Consider the following 19,538-nt stretch of genomic DNA (forward strand, 5'->3'; position numbering starts at 1 on the left):
GCGACCCCTTGTGTCACTACCTCGACACAACATATCGTTCCCCACCATCAAGGAATGGAGGTTACGACAGTAACCGAGATGTTATGTTTTTTAAAGCAGTTGTTTCACAATACAAAAACATAAAGGATTTGCCTGTTTCAAAGGGGGGCATGATAAAAAAAAATTACATTTCAGAATAACTGATCTAATTAATTAATGTGTTTTGAGTTTGCTATTATGGCACTTTTTGTGATATAATAATTTAAGTATTTCATAACAATAATTTCTGTATTTTATTTTATATTTGGCTCCTTTTGTATTTATGTATTTCTAAATGTTGACTTAAATACTTGATACTACTATTAGATACCTGAAAACTACCAGAAATGTGTGCTTATATTTATTCTATTGTTTACATTTGTTCTATTGCTTGTATCATCTTTCATGTTACTGACTGTTTACTTGAACAATTACTGTTAACTTGAACAATAACAAATTGAAGTAACCTTTACTTAAAGTTTTACCTTTTTTTGAAAGAACATTAAAAAAATTGCAAATTGCATTTTGCTGTGGCATTGAAATTGCTATCAAAGAATGGTGAAATTTCAATGGTATTTGTGTACTTTGACTACTGAAATTGTGGCATTAAGCCCTAGTTGAACCTTTAGTTTTGTATGTTACCTCTGAGAATTTTCCATCGCCAAACCACTGTAGCCAGCGCATCCCATGGGTGGCCTGCCTCTTCCCTGTCGCTCTCCAGGTCACCACCATCCCTGGCCACCAAGAAAAACCCTTTATCTTGCCCCACACTAACTCTCCAATACCAAAACCTTTATTATCCTGGGTAAGAGAGGAGAGATAAATGAAGTTAACTCCTGATATGCTATCCAAGCATAACATGCAGTACTTAAAGTTATAGTTCACAAAATATTAACATTTTGTCACCACCTACTCACACTCATGTCATTCGAAACATACTGTATATGATTTTGCATATCACAAACCCAGATTTGAATGGATGGAACTTAATTTTTTTTTATTTGTTTCTCCCACTATCACAGCTATCTGAGTTTATGATTTCAATAGAATTGGAAATAGCATGTAATACAGACTACTTTTATGGTTTTATGGTGTTTTTTGGTACTTTTTGGGGCCTGACAGCTCAGTTCCTATTCACTGGAGTTGTCTGGAAAAAAGCAGCCGTGACATTCTGCTAAATAACATATTTTCTTGTCCCACAGAAAAAATGAAGAACCATACTGGTTTTAAACTATACAAGAGTGAACATATGATGGCATGTAAGGAATGGAATACTAGCTTATATGTAGTGTATACTGCATTCTGCCTACAATTGTTTTTCAAATGTATTTGAAACAGGATGCATTAGAATGCAACAGTAGTAAAGTATGCTACACTGAAGTTGCTCTGTTGTATATGGCACAGTTATAGTAGGTGAAATATAATAGGTCATCTGAGTATTCTTTGCATATAGATATAAAATGTACATATTATGTTCAATATACCTACTACAATACTTACAGCTGGAATGGTAAAATTGGTATGGTAGTTTGATATTCCGAACAAAGCCGATGACTAGACTATTTTAATTAGAGAACATTTTTTCATTATCATTGTGCACAAGTTGCTTTGATTGAACTACAGAAAGAAGGATATAACATGAAGCACTCTTTAGTGTTCCGAGAGCTGGGGTTGAGCCTGGACTGAGGCACAAGCGAAACCTCTGAAACAGAGCTTGTCTGAGCACGATTCTCAATCAATCAGGTTCCATTTCAACACTGCTGTTGTTTCCTCACCTGTGTAAGATTGTAAGTGTATGTTTGTGTAAGTATTTATGTGTCTGTGGTCAACAGCGACATAATCAGACACTATAACCCACAAAAACCCCATTGATGAGCTCCAATGTCTCTTTGTCTTGGTCATCGCTGCTCTCTAAACGCACAGCTGCCTGGCTTTGTGACTCACAAACCAGAGAATAGACCATAAACACAAAAGTTGTTATCATCACTTTCAAACAGAGCCATTCTGGCTACTTTTATATGTCAAAGGCAGGTTATTGTGGGTTGTTTGTGCATGAGTATAAAGAGAAACAGGACAGGACAGGATGAGTGTAAGGATACACACTGATTGACTCGTGTTTGTGGGTGTCTGATGTACCTTGTACTCAGGTTGGCTGGCTGTTTCAGTAGTGGAGGTGGAGGTGGAGGTGGCACTGCTCTGTGCAGAGTCTTTGGAGTCCTGTTCCATCAGCTCCAGAGCAGGACCCTCGAGAACATTAGAAACCTTCGGAATCAGAATAACATTTATTTGCCAATACGTGTCAGGTACAAGAATTTGTTCTGGTAATATTTGGATTCAGTAAAACTGTGGAACACTAGACATTAATGTATAATATATAATGTATTTTTTTATTTATTTTGCACAGTAGAGTACAAACAAACACATATAGAGACCGAGAAACTGGACATATTTGTCAGACAAGCGAATAAATGAATATATAAATGTCATGTTATCCATGCTAAAAATAAACAGCTTTAACCATCCAAAACTGGTCTACCAGTCTGACCAGCAGACAAGTGGGTCAGACAGGGTGATTCTCATGAAGCCAGTCAAGAAAATGTCCTAGTTATGCTTAACCCCAAATCAATACAATATAAAAAAACTAAACAAAAAAAAAAACCACATAAAATGACATTTTGCGTAAAGAAAATTAAGTTTATATTTATATAAGCATTTTTTATTTTCACCTAAGCACTCACAATATCTAGCAAATATTATATTCACTATACATTTTTTTTATTAACTATAGAAATTTCCAAGATTTGATTGAATTTATTTCCATGGGTTTTCCAGGCCTGGAAATTGTGAATTCAGAATTCCCTTATATCCCAGATTATCCATGATTGTGGGAACACTGTGATGTCCTGTTTTTTAGTTATGTTGCAGTACGTTTTGCTGTAACATAACTTTTGCATTGTTATTTTCAGCACATTTTTCCAAACAATTCTCGTTACTCCAATGTGTTTTACTTTTAATATTCAATATACTTTTAATCATTTAATATTCCATTGAATTGTTTTCAATGATGATTCTCGTTACTGTGCAAGATTTAATGTTTAACAGTAAAACATTTTGCTGTGAAAATGAAAGGCTGTAACAATGGAGTACTAGTAAGATGTAAAAGTACTTAAATATATTTTAAATAATATATAATTTTTTCCACATTGTGGTAATGAGAATGTCATAATGATCGTCTAGGTTACGTATGTAACCTCTGTTCCCCGATGGAGGGAACGAGATGTTGTGTCGGAGAAGCGACACTAGGGGTCTCTCTTGAGTGCCGAAATATGCTTCTGACTTATGAAAAAAGGCCAATGAGGAGTTGGCAGACAGTATTTGCATACCCCGCCCCAGACATATGGGTATTTAAGTGGGGCAAATACAGGAGTTCATTCAGGATTTTTCTGAGGAGCCGGAAATGGTCCGGCCACAACAATGGCTCGGCTCAGCGACATGGCGGGAAGGACACAACATCTAATTTCCTCCATCGGGGAAAGTAGGTTACATACGTAACCTAGACGTTCCGCTTCTGTTGCTCTCTCCACGTTGTGTTGGAGAAGCTAGGGGTAACACTTTAATCATGACATGCGCTGATCAGGCTGCACATACCCTTCCCCAATGCCCCATTAAAGTCATCAGAATCCTTCTGGTTACCCTAGTGAGGGGAACAAGGTGATGCTTGCCAACCTGGGAACGGGCCAAGCCTGGCTGGGCCTCTTTTCTCTCTATGTTTCTCGCATAGAGCAATCACGGCCGGGGCCCTTACATGCATTAAGGGAAAGGGGTCTTACCCAGTTTCCTATTCTTTTAGGGGGAGAAGACCCTGTGGAGACCACACCTACCCTGCAGGGGAGGTAAAGGTGGCGAATACATCACATGGCCTCTTAGGTCCTATGTGGGAAAGTTGACGCGGTGGTAGATCCAACCTCGTAGAGGGGCGAGTTGCTACAGCAAGGTGACTGAGGCAGCTGGAACTGCCTAAGGGAGACACGGGGGTCCACTCGTGAGGGGACAGTACCGCGGAGATTACACACAGGGGGAGTCCGCGTAGGAGGCCTTTAACCTGTGGAGCACCTATTCCAGTACAGGGTAGATTCCGTAGTGGATTGGGTCGGCGAGTTCCTCCGCTGAACTGCGGACCCATGAAGGCTAGGGAGGAATCAACCAGGGATCCGAGAGGTGATATCTTCTGGGAAAGAAGGCACACTATTTTACCTCGGCTGAGGGAAAGGACGCTAGGCGCAAGTGATTCACCCGGCCAGTTCATCAGCGTGTTACTGAGTTCTACGGGCTCGGACCTGAGAAAACACGAGACGATACCGACTCAACCCGGAGATTGTATTGGGTGTTGCCCACCCTGCTGCTCTACAGATGTCTGCTAGGGAGGTGCCCTTGGCCAGTGCCCACGAGGACGCAACACTTCTGGTTGAGTGCGCTCGAACCCGCAAGGGGGGGGCATGGCCTGTGTGTGATAAGCCAGTGAAATGGCGTCGACAACCCAGTGGGCGAGACTCTGTTTGGAGACAGCGTTCCCTTTCTGCTGTCCCCCGAAGCAGACAAAGAGCTGCTCAGAACATCTAGAGCTCTGTGTGCGGTCCAAATAGCTACGCAAAGCATGTACCGGACACAGCAACGTAAGGGCTGGGTCTGCCTCCTCCCGGGACAGCGCTTGCAGGTTCACTACCTGATCTCTGAAGGAGGTGGTAGGAACCTTGGGCACGTAGGCCGGTCGTGGTCTTAGGATCACATATGTGTCTGCCGGACCGAACTCCAGGCAAGTGTTGCTGACAGAGAACGCTTGCAGGTCCCCGACCCTCTTGATGGAGGCGAGCGCTATCAGCAGGGCCGTTTTGAGAGAGAGGGCCCTGAGTCCAGCTGAGTGTAGAGGCTCGAAGGGGGGTCTCTGGAGGCCCGCGAGGACCACTGAGAGATCCCAGGAGGGGAACAGGCTTGGCTGGGAGGGATTTAGCCTCCGGGCGCCTTTTAGGAACCTGACGATTAAGTTGTGCTTACCCAGAGACTTGCCGTCTACTGTATCGTGGTGAGCCGCAATGGTGGCGACATACACCTTGAGGGTGGAGGGGGACAGCCTCCCCTCGAGCCTCTCCTATAGGAACAAAAGCACTGACCTAACTGCGCACCTCTGTGGGTCTTCAGCTCGGGAAGAACACCAATTTGCGAACAAGCGCCACTTTAGGGCGTAAAGATGCCTGGTAGAAGTTTCTGGTTTGTTTGATTGTGTCTATGACGGTCGGTGTTTAGACCAGCTAGCTCTTCTGCGTCCCGTCCAAGGGCCAGATGTGGAGGTTCCAGAGGTCTGGATGCGGATGCCAGAGCATGCCCCGTCCCTGAGAAAGGAGAATTCGTCGGGGAGGGGCTGTCGCGAGAAGCGTGAGATCTGAGAACAGGGTCCGAGTGGGCCAATAGGGGGCCACTAAGGTGACTTGCTCCTTGTCCTCCCTGACCTTGCACAGCACCTGTGCAAGAAGGCTCACTGGGGGGAATGCGTACTTGTGCAGCCCCGTGGGCCAGCTGTGTGCCAATGCGTCTGCCCTGAGGGGAGCCTCTGTTCGGGCATACCAGAGCGGGCAGTGGGAGGTTTTTGGGAGGCAAACAGGTCTACCTGGGCCTTGCCAAACCGTTCCCAAATCAGCTGGACCGACTGGGGGTGAAGCCTCCACTCTCCACTGGGCAAGCATTGTCATGACAGCGCGTCCGCTATCACATTGAGGTTGCCGGGGATGTGAGTGGCACGCAGCAATCTGATTTGGAGGAGACGACGGGCGAGTCGTGACATGTGGTTGGAGCGTACTCCGCCATGGCGATTTATGTACACCACCACTGCGGTGCTGTCTGACCTGATCAGGACATATTTGTCCTGAATTAAGGGGAGGAACTTCCTCAGGGCAAAGAAAACAGTCAGCAACTCTAGGCAGTTGATGTGCCAGCACAGCGGGGCCCCTTTCCAAGGGCCCACGGCTGCGTGCCCATTGCACACGGTGCCGTAACCCAATTTGGAGGCCTCGGTCATGACCAGGACGCGTCGGGACACCTGCTGCAAGGGCACTCCTGCCCGTAGAATGCAGAGGTCTGCCCAGGGTTTGAGTGTTTGGCGGTAGGCGGTGGTGATCATCACACGGTGCGTGCCGTGGCACCATGCTCGTCTCGGGACTTGAGTCTGAAGCCAGTGCTGAAGTGGTCTCATGTGCATCAACCCCAGCGGTGCGACCGAGGATGCCATATACACCAGGAGCCTTTGGAAATGTTTTAAAGGGACCATAGTGCCTGGCTTGAAGGAAGCGAGGCATTTCAGCACCGACTGTGCACGCTCGTTGGTGAGATGTGCTGACATTGAGACTGAGTTTAACTCTATTCTGAGAAAAGAGATGCTCTGAACCGGGGCGAGCTTGCTCTTTTCCCAGTTGACCTGAAGTCCCAAACGGCTGAGGTGCCTGAGCACCTGGTCTCTGTGCACGCATAGTAATTCTCATAAGGAGGCCAGGATGAGCCAATCGTCGAGGTAGTTGAGTATGCGGATGCTGGCTTCTCGGAGCGGGGCAAGGGCTGCCTCTGCGACTTTCGTGAAGACGCGAGGGTACAGAGACAGGCCGAAGGGGAGGACGTTGTACTGATACGCCTGGCCGGCGAACACGAACCGTAAGAAGGGTCAATGTCGTGGCAGAATCGAGACGTGGAAGTACGCATCCTTCAGGTCTACCGCTGCAAACCAATCTAGATGCCGGACGCAAGTCAGAATCTGTTTCTGCGTGAGCATTTTGAACGGGAGTTTGAGCAAAGCCGTTGAAAACTCGCAGGTCCAAGATCGGTCGTAATCCGCTGCCTTTCTTGGGTACAATGAAGTAAGGGCTGTAGAAACCCTTCTTCATTTCAGTTGGAGGGACAGGCTCTATCGCATCTTTGAGTACAAGAGTGGCGATTTCCGTGTGCAGGGAATTGGCATGTTCGCCATGTACTGCGGAAAAACGGACACCCACGAAGGGGGGCGGAGACCTGGCAAACAGAATTGCATAACCATTAGTCAGATGGTCCGGTGCAGCCAGCGTGACGGGTTGGGCAGTGAAAGCCACGCCTCTAAACTCCGTGCTAGGGGCACCAAGGGGATGAGTATTTTGGAAGTAACCGGCGGGGCTTTTCAGCGGGGCGGAGCAGGTAGTGTGGTGTTGGGAGGCACGGGTGCGTTGGCCTTCGCGGTCAGCGAGGATGTTGTCCTATAGGGCCTGGAGGGGAATACAGGGCGACCGCGCTAGGTAGTAGGGTTTCCGGGGCATAGGTGGAGTGCAACCGCCCTATCCTCCATGGCGCGCTCCGCTGTCGAGGGTGGCGAGAGCGGATGAGCGAGTGGCATTGTGACGAGTGGAGAGGAGTGCTCTCCACGATGACGTCAGCTCATCGTACACCTCTGGGAAAAACGGGACCAGGGGCGAGGCTGTGAGCGGCGCCCGGATCCCAGGAACCAGTCATCCAGCTTAAAGGAATATCCCAGGTTAAAAGTAAGTTTAGCTTTATCAACAGCACCTGTGGAATGCAGTCAATAACCACAGACAACAGATTCAACCTCAGTTTATTTAGACAAACCAAAAATGGCATCTTGACAGTTTGCACTTATAATGGGAGTCTATGAGGCAAATGCACACTGGTTGCCCCAATACACTTACAATTGTAGGTACATTTCTGTCAACTAATGTTTTGCTTCTTTTTACAAACTGAGATAGAAGTCAAAATTATAGTCCGTGAAAGCATGTCACAGATGCCGTCGAAAAAACTAAGTCGTATATAATCTGGAATTAATTTATTTGCGTGTCGAGTCTCCCGTGCGCTGTGTGGAGCGCTATTTGAATATGCATGGAGTTGCCGCCTATAAAAAGTGTTCCAATCGACTCAAATACAGTAAGGATGCTAACTGCCTATGTAGGAAGGAGACCTAGGCATACTAAGTTTTGGAACTAACCCATAATAGCAGGTTTCTAGCTGGTCCACTGCCCCTTCAGATGAGGGGACCAGACCCTGTCTCCACCTGTACCAAAACTGCACATTTTAGACCATAACTCTGCTCAAGCACTGCAAGGACACCACACCCCATTACAGTTACTTCACTATCATGCCCTATACATTTTATTTAAATGGCTCTTCGAGGCCTGATGCCACACCCACTTTCACTGCTTTCTCTACAGCCCACAGACAAAACAAACTTGAAAACTGTGCAAGTCCTGGCATAAGTGGGACACAGGAAAAAGAAAAAAAAACAAGAGGGATGATTTTATCTATTTACAATTCCAAGACTGCTGTTTTTATTGGCTGGGCAGAAACAACTAAAAGTGACAGAAAGGCTGACAGACGGCGTGACTTAAAGGTTTTGAGTTAAATGCTGACAGTGGCATGACAACTTCAATCCTCTTTTGTTGTTTTCAATGTGCCACAAGGGTGAACATTATTCTTTAGCCCTGATTTCAGCTTTTCTGACAGACAGAACTTAACATGAAGAACAGAGGCTGTGTATGTATGAATGTGAGTAATACCAGGTTGATATGCTCCTGTTTGCTGCATCCCCTCTCTCTGTTGCGTGGTTTAGTGTGAGCTGTCAGTCCAGCCTGGAATATAGTCCTGGGACGGGGTCTTTGGCGCAAACCCGTCCCACAACTGGACCCCACATCAGCCCTTTCCTGAAACAATAGTACCATGGCAATAAGCCTCAGTACTTCCACTAAACTCTCTATATGTGTTAGGGCAGTGTGATACAAAACAAAAACATGTCACTTTTTTTCTCTATCACCTTTTATCACAATATACAGATCTGAAATGTAGGTAATACTCATATTTCAACACTCACAGATGTGCTTGTCCATAGACTTTAAGTCTAATTTTCAGTTCATCCACCACCCTCATTGTTTTATTGAATACATTAGCCTCTGAGTGGTCTAGAAGCTCAATCAAAGTGTCACTGGAAAGCTGAGATCCTCCATCAATAGTTGATAACATATCGATTGATTGATTGATGATTTGTTTAGCATGCTTTACTTGCTGGATGGTATATTTTGCTTTGGACATAAGATATAACATTGGATTATTCAGCCAAGCAAGCTCATAGAAATGTAAAAATGTATTTTTTTTTTTTAGAAAAGTAAGAGCAGATATAAAGTTTTTTGCTTCTTTGGACTTACAGCAGTAATGATCAGTGCATAACACATTCCACAGAATGAGAGCTTTCATTTGATATATAACTTTTTATGTCTATTTAAGTGCAAAGTGAAAGACTTTATATTCATATTAAGATTTTTACCCCATTACCACTAGGGGGCGCTAATTTGTTATGTGACTGGTTTCAGGTCTTATTTTGTTATTTTATGTAACATAAATGTAAAAGTGATGGTGTTCAATGAAAAGTTCAGATTCAACATTTTCAAATGATAACTCATATGCCTGACTTAATTTTACAGGGACTTTAATGTTTTAAGAGAAACTTTTTTTTGGTGATATAGCGTCCCCTGTGGACCCGCCAGCAGGTCTATAGAGTTTAAAGGGTTGGATTTGGCATGCTGTTCATAATGAAGGGGCTCGAACATGGGACTGGACTTGAGCTCTGAGATCTGACGAAAGAACAAGAAAAAACTATTTGATTAATTACTGGTATAGGCATTATGAAATATAAAGGTGGTGATGGGGAGGTGAAGTCACCAGCACAGGGGAAACACCAGCTTATATTTCCTTAAGATATGATTGGCAGGCCTACATGAAAAGACTCCTCCTGAACCTACATTTGGAACATCATTAAGAATTGTCTTAATTTGTCTCCCACTACATTGTAAATCTAATTTGTCTCAATGTAAACATTGTAAACTGTTCTAAAGCCTCTAAAGAGAGGTCAAAATTGTCATGGTAAGATAACTTGGTATCAAATGGTTTTGCTTCTTGTTTTGCTGCTTTTTGCTCCTTTGCAGAGTGTAAATAAAATATTAAAGGGTCTCAGGGTGGGTCTGTGAAACTAAATCAGTTAATTTAAGTGTCTTTGTCTTATTTTTTCACTTTGCACTGGTTGCACAATATTTGTTATACAATGTTATAATTAAGGATCAAAATAATTCTTGCTTATCATAATTATCTGGTTGCAAGGAACCATTACAGTAGTAATGGAATAGCTATTATCTTCTTGAAAAGTGAAATGTGTTGTAGGCTCAGATATTTGTCACAACATACACACACAGACATGCATACACATGCACACAGTTTCCAGTTAACGTGCATGTAGTATATACACGGCGAAGGGTTTGCTCAAAGGTGCACCAGGATTGTTGCACAATGAACTTTTCTGCATGTCTTGTTTCATTAAAGGGAATTAAAGCGAAAATTTTCATTCGGTACATATTTACTCTTCCTAAAGTTATTCCAAACCTGTGTGAGGTTATTTAATATTCATGATTATTGGAAAAGGGTTTTTTAGAAATCATTTTATAGAGACTACTGGGGTGGACAAATGTCTCCAGTACGGTCCTAAACAGACACACTGATGTTTTGTTTTCTACCTAAGCACTCACAAAGATTAATATCTAGCCAATATTATATTCACTATAGATTCACTATAGACATTTCCACTACATTCTTTAAGATTTAACTAATTTCTGTGTCTTTTCCAGGAAATTTCAGAATTCCCTTATATTTTCAGATAACCTATGACCGTGGGGGCCCTATGATGTCTTGTTTTCTTAGTTATGTTACAGCACATTCAATGATATAAAAAACAAAAAGATCTTTCCTGGAATGAAGTGGCGACTATCATTCACTTCCACCCTTATCTTGCAGAAATGGCATTAAAATGTATGTGAAGTTAGAGGGACTTGGATGGGAATGAATTGGATGTATCTTTGAGCTGAACCATTCATTCAGACAGATCAGATATGTTGTTAAGCTCTCACCTCACTGTAGGAGGAGTCCCAGGCACTATCTTCCTCCGTATCAGATCGCTTGCGGGATCTCTTTCTCCTAATGCTGTTCACACTCTCATCTGATACAAAGAGAGAGGTATACTGTATATTAGGTATAGGCCTACAAAAATGTCAGACACAGATACTTACGTTTTAAAGCAATGTTTTAGATTCAGACTACAATCTATTGAAAGATCTGTTGCGTGCTGTCGATCACCACAAAACATAAATTAAACTTGTCCTTCATGTTGTAAAATCAAGCAAAAATCAAGTTTACAAAAATGCACTTCCAACTTCTAAGTGGGTATTTACCAGGGCCACATTAAGGTGCTCTGGGGCCCCGGTACTTACCAATGGGGTGCAGAACGTTATCACTCGATGACCATTCGCTACACGGATGGGTATAGCCATTGCGCACCCTCTCTGTGTTTACATCAGCATCTCCCGCTGAATGTGTTTACATACGTGCCCTCCTGAGAACGTTGAGAGTTTGGGGCCTCCCTGGAGCTGAGGGCCCTGGATGCACGTTGTAGGAGAGATAGTACTTTCTCTACATTTATTTGATGCAGATTGCAGATGAAACTGAAACTAAACACTGACACTGAGCGCAGCTGATGGGCATGGACGCATTTTATCTACAACAAGCATGAGGGGAAAAATACAGTGTGTGCAGTGCAAAGTCACTTGGAATCAAATAATAAATCACATCTTTTAAATTCGCTGCCTGGTATTAGCATAATCACAGAAGTTAACTTTAATTCCCCTTCTGTCGCTCTCTCCACGTTGTGTCGGAGAAGGGACACTAGGGGTCTCTCTTGAGCGCCGATATCCACCTCTGATCTATGAAAAAAGGCCAATGAGAGTTGGCAGCCGGTATTTGCATGTCCCGCCCCCGGACATACGGGTATTTAAGCGGCGCAAATACGGGAGTTCATTCAGAAAATTTCTTCGGAGCCGATGGTCTGTCTGCAGTTTGCTGCGAGTTACACACCACTTTAAACGTTCCTGTTTCCTCTGACGATCTGCATTCTGTTGGATCTTGACGGCGCACAACAGCGGCTTTCTCCTTCACATTGCACGGCGTGCATTGTTGCCCCTGAGCGCTTCGACAGCGCAGACACACACACACACACTGTGTATTAAAAGAGTAAATTCCTATTAAAAGAGTAATTTCTCTAAAAGAGCAAAACACAGCGGCGTTGAACGTCCTTTTCAGGATGCGTCTTTTTCAAGATGCCCTTCCGCCCCTGTGTTGTTCCTGGATGCGGTAGAGTGCTCTCCACTTCAGATGGCCACAGGCGCTGTCTTGTGTGTTTGGGCCGCGATCACACCGAGGCAGCGTTTTGTGGATGGCTCATGTTCTCACTGCGAGAACATGACCATGACCACGTTGCGGTCGCGGCTTGCTTTCAACAGAAAGTTGAAAGCAAGCCAACAGAAAGCAAGCCACCCCAGCTGCACCCCGCATTGCTCCTTCTTCCCACGGGATTGAGGACGATGCGGTTGGCGCTGGGGGCGATTTGGGGGCGGCAGCGGGTGCAGTTTCGCTGGGTAGCCCCCAGCGAACCTCCCGTTCCCCGACACGCTCGCTGGTCCCCGTCTACGCTCGCGGCGATAGCGGCTCGCCTCACGGCCCGGCTGTCTATCCTCCCGAGCCCGAAGCAGATGAGCTCGCCGCTGCATCGGAGAGTGTGATGTCTGATGCCGAGGACTCCCCTGGACTGCCGCCTTCGGGCCAGCAGGCCCAGGCTGAGGCCGACGCTCAGATGTCGTGAGCGTGGGGTTGGATTGGAACCCTCCATCCTCCCCACAGCCTTCACGGTTGGATGACTAGTTCCAGGGGGCAGCGCGCCGTTCGCGGCCACGCATCCCCCTGGTCCCGTTTTTCCCGGAGGTGCATGACGAGCTGACGTCTACGTGGAGAGCCCTGCTCTCCGCCCGTCTAGGTGCCACCTGCTCCACTCTCACCACCCTCGACGGCGGAGAGCGCCACGGATACGGGACGATTCCCCAGGTCGATAGGGCAGTTGCGTACCATCTATGCCCCGGTAGCCCTACCTCCTGGCGTGGCCGCCCCGTACTCCCATCCAAGCCCTGTAGGACAACATCCTCGCTCAACGCGAAGGCCTACAGTGCGGCTGGACGCGCTGCCTCCGCCCTGCATGCGATGGCCCTCCTGCAAGTCCACCAGGCCAAAGCACTCAGAAACATGCACGGGGGTGGACCTGATCCTGATGTGCTGCAGGAACTGCGCTCAGCGACCGACCTCGCCCTGAGAGCGACGAAGGCCACAGCGCAGGCACTCGGACAGGCGATGGCCTCCCTAGTGGTCCAGGAACGGCATCTTTGGCTCAATCTGGTCGAGATGCGTGAGGCCGACAAGAACCGCTTCCTGGAAGCACCTGTCTCTCAGATTGGCCTTTTCGGCGACACCGTCGAGGACTTCGCCCAACAGTTCTCCGCGGTGAAGAAGCAGACGGAGGCCATCTCTCACTTCATGCCCCGCCGCAGACCTGCCGCTATGGGCCCTGCCCGGTCTGCCCGCCGAGGGCATCCCCCTGCGAAGAAACCAGCTCCTGTTCCGCCTCAACCCGGGCCCAGCTCTCAGCCCCAGCGTCGAGCACCCCGCAGGCGGCGCACGACCCCTGTCTCACGAACCCCCTCTAGGACCCGGAAGGCTCCCAAGCGTTCCTGAGACAGCCGACCCAGAGCCGAAGACGTTAGCTCCGGAGGTGGTAAGACCGCTCCGTCCCCCGGTGGAGGGCCGGGAGGAGAATCCTTTGTTACTTCATTTACCCACATTCTCAATAAAAGAGCTATTTCCTTTGCCTCTGGGTCACCTGGCCCGCAAATGCCGTTCTCACGGCAATCTGCTTTCAGATTACGACAGTCCCGGTACACCGGACGCGGCGTTCCCGCCTTCCGCCTGCCCACGACTGTCCCCCGGCCGGCCGGTTCAGACGAGTCCAGAGTACGCCAGCATCAGACCTCCTCCTCAGTTACGAACCTGCCCCCTGCCGGGTGCGCGGAGCAAGGTAAGTGCTTTGAGTCTATTCTCAGCACCTCAGCCTCAGGCCGCAACGAAGCCGCCCGACGCTGCACTACCTGTTCCGCCCCGCTGCGAGGCCCCGCCGGGTATGTCCAAAATACTCGTCCCTTTGGTGCCCCTAGCGCAGAGCTGGGAAGCGTGGCTTTCGCTTCCCAAAGCATCACGCTGGCTGCACCGGACCATTCGACTCGGTTACGCAATTCAGTTTGCCCGGCTCCGCCCCCTTCAGGGCGTCCGCTTTCCGCAGTACACGGCGAGCATGCCAGTTCCCTGCGCACGGAAATCGCGACCCTCTTAGCCAAGGGCGCGGTAGAGCCGTCCCTCCAACCGAAATGAGGAAGGGTTTCTACAGCCCTTACTTCATTGTACCCAAGAAAGGCGGCGGCTTACGACCAATCCTGGACCTGCGAGTTTTCAATCGGGCCTTGTTAAAACTCCCGTTCAAAATGCTCACGCAGAGAAATATTCTGGCTGGTGTTCAGCATCTAGATTGGTTCGCAGCGGTAGATCTGAAGGACGCGTACTTCCACGTCTCAATTCTGCCACAACACCGACCCTTCTTACGGTTCGCGTTCGATGGCCAGGCGTTTCAGTACAAAGTCCTCCCCTTCGGCCTGTCTCTGTCCCCTCGCTTCTTCACGAAGGTCGCAGAGGCGGCATCCGCACAGAGACCAGGTGCTCCGGCACCTCAGCCGCTTGGGGCTTCAGGTCAACTGGGAAAAGAGCAAGCTCACTCCGGTTCAGAGCATCTCTTTTCTCGGGTTGGAGTTAGACTCAGTCTCAATGACAGCACGTCTCACGAGCGAGCGTGCTCAGTCGGTGCTGGACTGCCTCGCTTCCTTCAAGCCAGGCACAGTGGTCCCTCTAAAACTTTTCCAGAGGCTCCTGGGGCATATGGCGTCCTCCGCGGCGGTCACGCCGCTGGGGTTGATGCATATGAGACCACTCCAGCACTGGCTCCAGACTCGAGTCCCGAGACAAGCATGGCACCACGGCATGCATCGGGTAAGGATCACCCCCGCCTGCCTCAAAACACTCCGACCCTGGACAGACCTCTGCTTTTTACGGGCAGGAGTGCCCCTGCAGCAGGTGTCCCGACGCGTTCTGGTCACAAACAACGCCTCCCGGTCCTGGTGGGGTGCCGTGTGCAGAGGGCCGTTGGAAACGGGCCCCGCTGCGTTGGCACATCAACTGCCTGGAGTTGCTGACCGTCCTTCTTGCTCAGGAAGTTCCTCCCGTTAGTTCGGGACAAACATGTCCTCGTGAGATCGGACAGCACCACGGTGGTGGCGTACATAAATCGCCAAGGCGGCGTACGCTCCCGCCACATGTCAAAACTCGCCCGCCGTCTCCTCCTATGGACTCAAGTCGCTGCGTGCCACTCACATCCCCGGCAAGCTCAACGTCGTAGCGGACGCGCTATCACGACAACGCCTGCCCCTCTACCAGGCACCTTTGGCGCTTGTTCGCAGATTGGTGTTCTTCCCGAACTGAAGACCCGCAGAGATGCGCAATCAAGTCAGTGCTCCTGTTCCTACAGGAGAGGCTGGACAGGAGGCTGTCCCTGTCCACCCTCAAGGTGTATGTTGCCGCCATTGCCGCCCACCACGATCCTGTAGACGGCAAGTCTTTGGGTAAGCACGACTTGATCCTCAGGTTCCTGAGAGGTGCCCGGAGGTTGAATCCCTCCCGGCCAGGCCTAGTTCCCTTCCGGGATCTCTCGGTAGTCTTGGCAGGACTCCAGAGACCTCCCTTCGAGCCGCTTGAATCAATTGGACTCAGGGCCCTCTCTCTTAAGACGGCCCTGCTGATCGCGCTCGCCTCTATCAAGAGGGTCGGGGACCTGCAAGCGTTCTCTGTCAGCAAGACTTGCCTGGAGTTCGGTCTGGCGGATACGTCTGTGATCCTAAGACCGCGACCGGGCTATGTGCCCAAGGTTCCTACCACACCCTTCCGAGATCAGGTAGTGAACCTGCAAGCGCTGCCCCGGGAGGAGGCAGACACAGCCCTTTCGTTGCTATGTCCAGTGCGCGCCCTGCGCATTTACCTGGACCGCACACAGAGCACCAGACGCTCTGAGCAGCTCTTTGTCTGCTTTGGGGGACGGCAGAAAGGGAATGCCGTCTCCAAACAGAGGCTCGCCCACTGGGTTGTCGACGCCATCACACTGGCTTATCACACCCAGGCCGTGCCCCTACCCTTGCGGGTCCGAGCTCACTCAACAAGGGGTGTTGCGTCCTCGTGGGCACTGGCCAAGGGCACCTCCCTAGCAGACATCTGTAGAGCCGCGGGTTGGGCAACACCCAACACCTTCGCGAGGTTTTACAACCTCCGCGTCGAGTCGGTTAGCGCCTCGTGTTTTGTCAGGTCCGAGCCCGTGAGAACTCGGTAACACGTAGACCGACCGGCCGGGTGGATCGCTGCGCCCAGCACCCTTTTTCTGACGTCAAGGTAAAGTAGTGCACCTTCTTCCCAGGGCGCCCCACTCCGAGTCGGGACCCTGGTCGATTCCTCTCCAGCCCTCCGGGTCCGCGGTTCAGCGGAGGAACTCGCCGACCCAAGCCACTGCGGGTACCCTGATGGCTACCCTGTACTGGTATAGGTGCTCCACAGGTAAGGCCTCCTGCTCGGACTCCCCCTGTGTGTAATTCCACGGTTCTGTCCCCTTACGAGCGGACCCCTGTGTCTCCCTTAGGCAGTTACAGCTGCCCCGGTCGCCGTGCTGTAGCAACTCCCCCCTTTCGACGCTGGATCTACCACCGCACCATACTTTCCACACGAGCCCTAAGACGGCCGTGTGACGTGTCTACCACTTTTCCTCCGCAAGAAAAAGGGCAGGTGTGGTCTCCGCAGGGTCTGGGTAAGACCCCCTTCCCTATATGCATGTAAGGGCCCCGGCCATGATTGCTCTATGCGAGAAACATAGAGAGAAAAGAGGCCCAGCCAGGCTGGCCCATTCCCATGTTGGCAAACATCGCCTTGTTCCCCTTCCAGGGTAACTAGAAGGATTCCGATGTTCTTATGGGGCATTGGGGAAGGGTACGTGCAGCCAGGTACAGACGATGCGCGGCACTGGATGAAATCCCTGCCCGCCTCTGTATCGGCGGTTCACGTACACAGTTCAGCGCATGGCAAGATTGGAATGGGTCCCCTAGTGTCGCTTCTCCGACACAACGTGGAGAGAGCGACAGAAGGGGAACGTTTGGTTACGTATGTAACCTCCGTTCCCCAAGGGAGAGAACGACACCTTGTGTCTTTCCTCCGCCATGTCGCTGAACCGAGCCACTGTTGTGGCCGGACCATTTTCGGCTCAGAAAAATCCTGAATGAACTCCCGTATTTGCGCCGCTTATATACCCGTATGTCCGGGGGCGGGACATGCAAATACCCGCTGCCAACTCTCATTGGCCTTTTTTCATAGATCAGAGGTGGATATCGGTGCTCAAGAGAGACCCCTAGTGTCGCTTCTCCGACACAACGTGTCGTTCCCTCCCTCGGGGAACGGCGGTTACATACGTAACCAAACGTTTATTTTCATATAGTGAGGGACTTCAAGATTGGATTTCCATACATACATATCTGTTATATACAGTATATACATATATAATGTGTAAATATATCATATAAAATAGTTTTTCAGTGTAAGCCTAAATGTAAAGATCTCCTGCACTTGTGCCAGGCTGGTTACTGGCTGTTACTATGGTTACATAGGTGACTGTGAATTTTCAATTCATGTGAAACTGGGGCTTAAATACACAAACTGCTAAATATAACAGAGGTCTACCAGACTCGTATCCAAAAAAACCACTTTAATCATCTGTTTGGGAGCATTTGAATGACTGAGGGTTACTGAAGATGACGGATGTTCCACAAATCGTCCAACAAAAGCCATCAAGCCAAATGTGTTTTTGGGCACATTTTTTTTATCACTAAACTACTGTCATAAAAAGTTATAGTTTTGTATATACATAACTCTGAATAAAAATTTAAATGTGTTTGGACTGATTTAAAAAAAAAAGTTTTTAACAAATTTGATTGGTTTGTCGATAGTGAGCGCAAATGCAGGTGATAAGCATAAGCTGTTTCATTAAGCGAGTCATTGAGTCGTTCATTCAAACGATTCGTTCAAACGGCCGATTCATCAAGAATGAGACAGATGTTTGAAAATGGGTCATTGAATCTATGATTCAACCGATTCGTTCACAACACTGAATCATTCAAAACACAATTGAGTATTGCTGTGAGATGCAATATGGCTATGCTGTGATCTTTGTTTGGATTCATGGGATCTATTTTCGCTGCTAAAATAGACCAAAATAGTCATTATTTCGTCTAAAATGTAAGTGACTTAATATTATTAACTTGTTTGTTGAACTGTCATATGAAATCAGTGTCACATTTTCAATCGTGAGGTGATGGTAAATTAAGTGATGGTCAATTGTCAGCTCTCTTGGTCGTCAGGTCGTGTGATGTATGTTACTGAACTGTATTCAAATGTTATAAATATAAAAACACCACACTTTGAAATTTAACTGCAGTATGTCAATTTAGTTTATTTGTGTGTGCTGCGCTCATAGACTTTAGAAAATGGCGCTCATTTGTTTGATTTCTCCTCGAGAAGCTGCGCAAGCCTCAAAAGTTTAAGGTCCTTGCACCCTGACTGACTCCGAAACTGTCGTATTCGTTTTTTCATATTCGTCATTTGGTGGCTCTCAATTGTCAAAACCCCTCAAAATATTTGCTACGGATGCGAAAAATGCAGAAAATCGAACCATCCGAATTATTTTTTATGACGGACGGAAGTTTCAGAGGCTGCAAACGTATAAAATGTGAGGTCGTCTTTAGTTGTATATATATATAAACTAATAAACTAGTCAGAATATAGGCTACAGTTAAAGCTTTCCTTTAGTTTTTTGTGAAATGCTCGCACGCACGCAGCCACACACACAAACATGTTTAAATACATTTATGTCGTTAATAAATAAATAACAATACATTGTTGTAACAGCAATATCTCCAAGTTTTGTTTTTCACTGTAAAAATGTCATGATTTGCCAATGCAAAGAGAGTGCCTGAAAATATATCCCAAAATATCATTACAATATGTGTATTGTAAATAATATAATGACATATTCTTAAAATAATTGTTTAAGAAATAAAATGTTACAAATGCAATCGGGGCAACAACAAAAAACCCCTTTGTGTCCCCTTCAAAAATTGCTCTTGAGAATTGTGACGTTTATTGTCCCCCCCAACATTTTGATGAAATTTTCGCCCCTGCCGCCACCTTTTCCCCCGACTTCAAGCTCTGATTATAACACAAACAAATCATCCTCCTGGCGGCTTTTTTTTTGTTGTCAAAAGCGACAAATCCAGCGACTTTTACTGGTGTTTTTGGAGACTTTTGTTGTGTTTGGAGACTCGAAAGCACGAATCACTCTGCAGTTAGTCCTACTGTGCTCAACGAACAGCGGGTGCTGCCGTGAGCCCCTCTCC

The 19,538-nt window shown here is 47.7% G+C and overlaps 1 protein-coding gene across 3 annotated transcripts in view; it reads right to left on the reverse strand.

Moving 5' to 3' along the window:
- Positions 1-19,538, reverse strand: part of LOC127629293 (DNA (cytosine-5)-methyltransferase 3B-like) — an 84,585-nt gene that overhangs the window by 36,843 nt on the left and 28,204 nt on the right. For all 3 annotated transcript variants that reach the window (XM_052106450.1, XM_052106451.1, XM_052106449.1), the window contains exons 4-7: positions 10,986-11,074; positions 8,595-8,738; positions 2,155-2,280; positions 661-819 (exon numbers count right to left, since the gene is read on the reverse strand). In XM_052106450.1, the coding sequence (XP_051962410.1) occupies positions 661-819; positions 2,155-2,280; positions 8,595-8,738; positions 10,986-11,074 (518 nt within the window). The remainder of the gene's footprint in view (positions 1-660; positions 820-2,154; positions 2,281-8,594; positions 8,739-10,985; positions 11,075-19,538) is intronic.

The sequence above is a fragment of the Xyrauchen texanus genome, chromosome 35 (assembly GCF_025860055.1).
Source record: "Xyrauchen texanus isolate HMW12.3.18 chromosome 35, RBS_HiC_50CHRs, whole genome shotgun sequence".
Taxonomy (NCBI): Eukaryota; Metazoa; Chordata; class Actinopteri; order Cypriniformes; family Catostomidae; genus Xyrauchen; species Xyrauchen texanus.